Below are 3,188 nucleotides of genomic sequence, written 5' to 3'. Positions count from 1 at the left end.
GAGCTAAGGATTCCCCATTTTTTATCCCATTTAATCGGCAACTGCCCCCAGTGAAGCGAGCACATGTCTGTAGCCAGCCTTGCCTGCCTTGAGGTTAAATCTGACTCTAGGAACTAACAGCATGAGACCCCGGAATAGTACTTTTGCCTTCCTGTGTTTCAGTTTCCCCCTCCACATAAGGGTGACACCAACTGGCCTGGGCCCACTCAATGAGCCAATAAGCAGCAAGTGCTGAGAACAGCACTGGCACAGAGCAAAGGCAGCAAGTCCAGAGCAAGGCCGAGGGAGACTGCCCAACCAGCTGGTGCCCCACTGCCTGGTGACAGTCAGAGAGGGCCAGTCATGCCTTGGCCGCCCTGTCCTCTGACTTGTCCCTCACAGCCAGGGTGGGAGTGTTGTGATAACCCACAGCCCCCGTTTCCTCCTGGCCAGGAAGGAGCCAGGCAGAGGAAGTATTAAGAGAAGTAATATAAACACTGCCCCCTGTGCGGCGGGGCCCAGAGCGGGTCAGGCAGCTGAGCAAGCGGGGCCAGCACACCGGTCAGCCGGCCTTGGGAGCAGGGAGGTCTAGCCATGGATCGTGGAGGGGCCTATTCTCGGGCAGGCGGCAGCCCTCGGGGCTGCTGGTATTATCTGCGCTACTTTTTCCTCTTCGTGTCACTCATCCAATTCCTCATCATCCTGGGTCTCGTCCTCTTCATGGTCTATGGCAACGTGCACGTGAGCACCGAGTCCAACCTGCAAGCCACTGAGCGCCGGGCCGGGGACCTGTACAGTCAGGTGTTGGGGCTGATGGCCTCCCAGACCAACCTGTCCAAGGAGCTCAACCTCACTTCCCGCGCCAAGGATAGCATCATGCAGATGCTGCTGAGTGCCCGCCGTGACCTAGACCGCATCAATGCCAGCTTCCGCCAGTGCCAGAGTGAACGGGTAAGGCCGCCAGCCTGATACACATCTTGGGGACCCTGGCAAGTCACATCAGCTCTCACAGCCTCGGTTTTCTCATCTAGAAGACAAGGGCAGTCACACACCTGACATTCTATGTGAGGAGCCTATGTAGATAAGCCATGCACTTTTCTTTTCCGTATAACCGTATCCCATGCAAGACTTGGTGGGGTTTGTTTCTTTTAATTTTTCGGAAACATGGTTTCACACCCTATCTCCCGTTCAATACCAATGAATGGCATGATCACAGATCGCAGCAGCTTCCAACTCCTGTGCTCAGGCTCAAGTGATCCTCTTGCTTCAGCTTCCCAAGTAGCGGGGACTACAGGTCCATACTACTGTCCCCCACTAAGTTTGCTTATTTTTTGTAGAGACAGGGGTCTTGCTTTGTTGGCCAAACTGACCTCAAACTCCTGGTCTCAAGCAATCCTTCCTCCTTGGCCTCACTTCCACCCAGCCTGGCTCCATGTAATATTTGAGATATAATTCTTTTTTTTTTTAGAGACAGAGTCTTACTTTGTCACCCTCAGTAGAGTGCTGTGGTGTCACAGCTCACAGCAACCTCCAGTTCTTGGGCTTAGGCAATTCTCTTGCCTCAGCCTCCCAAGTAGCTGGGACTATAGGCGCCACAACACGCAGCTATTTGAGATATAATTCTAACTAAAAATATTATTCATTGTCATTCTGGAATTCAAATTTAACTAGGCATTGTATATATTAACAGGCAGCCCCAAACCCCTGACTTGACAGTCATGTGTCCAGGATGTGTAGCACATGCCAGCTGAAAATGAGAACAGGCTGAATAAAAAGCTCAGAGCATTTTGTTCTTACACAAGAATAACATGCATAAATGACTCAAATTCACCCTACACTGGGTGCTCACATTAAGAATATATTTTTTATTTTTTTGAGACAGAGTCTCACTATGTGGCCCTCAGTACTGTGCCATGGCCTCACAGCTCATAGCAACCTCAAATTCTTGGGCTTAAGCAATTCTCTTGCCTCAGCCTCCCAAGTAGCTGGGACTACAGGCACCTGCCACAACACCTAGCTATTTTTTGTTGCAGTTGTCATTGTTGTTTAGCTGGCCTGGGTTGGGTTCGAACCCACCACTCTTGGTGTATGTGGGGGGCACTGAGCTCACATTAGAAATATATATATATATATATTTTTTTTTTTTTAGAGGCAGAGTCTCACTTTATTGTCCCCAGTAGAGTGCTGTGGCATCACAGCTCACAGCAACCTCCAGCTCTTGGTCTTAGGCGATTCTCTTGCCTCAGCCTCCCAAGTAGCTGGGACTACAGGCTCCTGCCACAACGCCCAGCAATTTTTGTTGTTGTTGCAGTTTGGCCAGGGCCGCGTTTGAACCCACCACCCTCGATATGTGGGGCCGGCGCCCTACTCATTGAGCCACAGGTGCTGCCCTACATTAGAAATACCTTATCACCAAATCTTAGGAGGTAGAGAGAAGTTTGATACATTTTTGCAGACATGGTAATGGAGAACTGAGAGGGGAGGTGGTTTCCAGGACAGGGCAGGGACAATGGGCTCTCAAGACAGTCACATTTGTCCCCTGACACCCCCAGTTTGTGTCAAACATGCTCAACAGTTGCCTGGGTTCTCTCACCTCTGCTTCCCTCAGAAGGGTCCTGCTTGCCCCAAGACAGCCAAGGCCATGGGTATTGGGAGTGCAGGGGTGAAGGAAGGCTGAGGGAAGGCTGAGGGAGGCAGCCTCAGTGTGCCCTGCAGGAGGTGTCTTGTCTGGCTGGGGCCAGGGCTGGGGTAGGGGAAAAGGGAAGACCACCACCTGACCTTCCCTACTGGGCAGGAAGACGCACTCGGTCCCATTAGACCTGGCTGGGTCAACCCTGTCTCCACCTCCCAGAACCACAAGACAGGACACTGTTCCTCCAAACCCCCAGAGTAGGGTGGATGCCCTCTCAGAGCCCCAGAATGGATAAGTTCCCACTTAGACTCCGGGACAGGGCCCTGCCTCCCCTCTCAGGCCCCAGGATGAGGCTCTGCCTCCCTCCTCAGACCTCAAGACAGGGCTCCTGCCTCCCCACACTAAGACCCAGGACAGAGCTATGGACTTCCCACTTCTCCACCACACCCCCAGGCCATGACAGCCCTCTCAGACTTCTTAGTTCTGGAGACTTGGTGATTTGGGTCTTCCAGGACACATGTCACCATACAGGATCATACAATTTTATTTTATTTTATTTTATTTTATTTATTTATTT

At 51.7% G+C, this 3,188-nt stretch overlaps 1 protein-coding gene across 1 annotated transcript in view; it reads left to right on the top strand.

Annotated features, from left to right (window-relative positions):
• Positions 1–535: 535 nt before the first annotated feature.
• Positions 536–3,188, top strand: part of PLVAP (plasmalemma vesicle associated protein) — an 18,161-nt gene continuing 15,508 nt past the window's right edge. The window contains exon 1 of the mRNA XM_012809412.2: positions 536–930. Coding sequence (XP_012664866.1) covers positions 574–930 — 357 coding nt within the window. The 5' untranslated portion in view covers positions 536–573. The remainder of the gene's footprint in view (positions 931–3,188) is intronic.

The sequence above is a fragment of the Otolemur garnettii genome, unplaced genomic scaffold, assembly GCF_000181295.1.
Source record: "Otolemur garnettii isolate 467f Iridium unplaced genomic scaffold, OtoGar3 scaffold00105, whole genome shotgun sequence".
NCBI lineage: Eukaryota > Metazoa > Chordata > Mammalia > Primates > Galagidae > Otolemur > Otolemur garnettii.
Note: the sequence above shows the minus strand (reverse complement) of the source record. Positions and strands in the feature narration are given on the sequence as shown.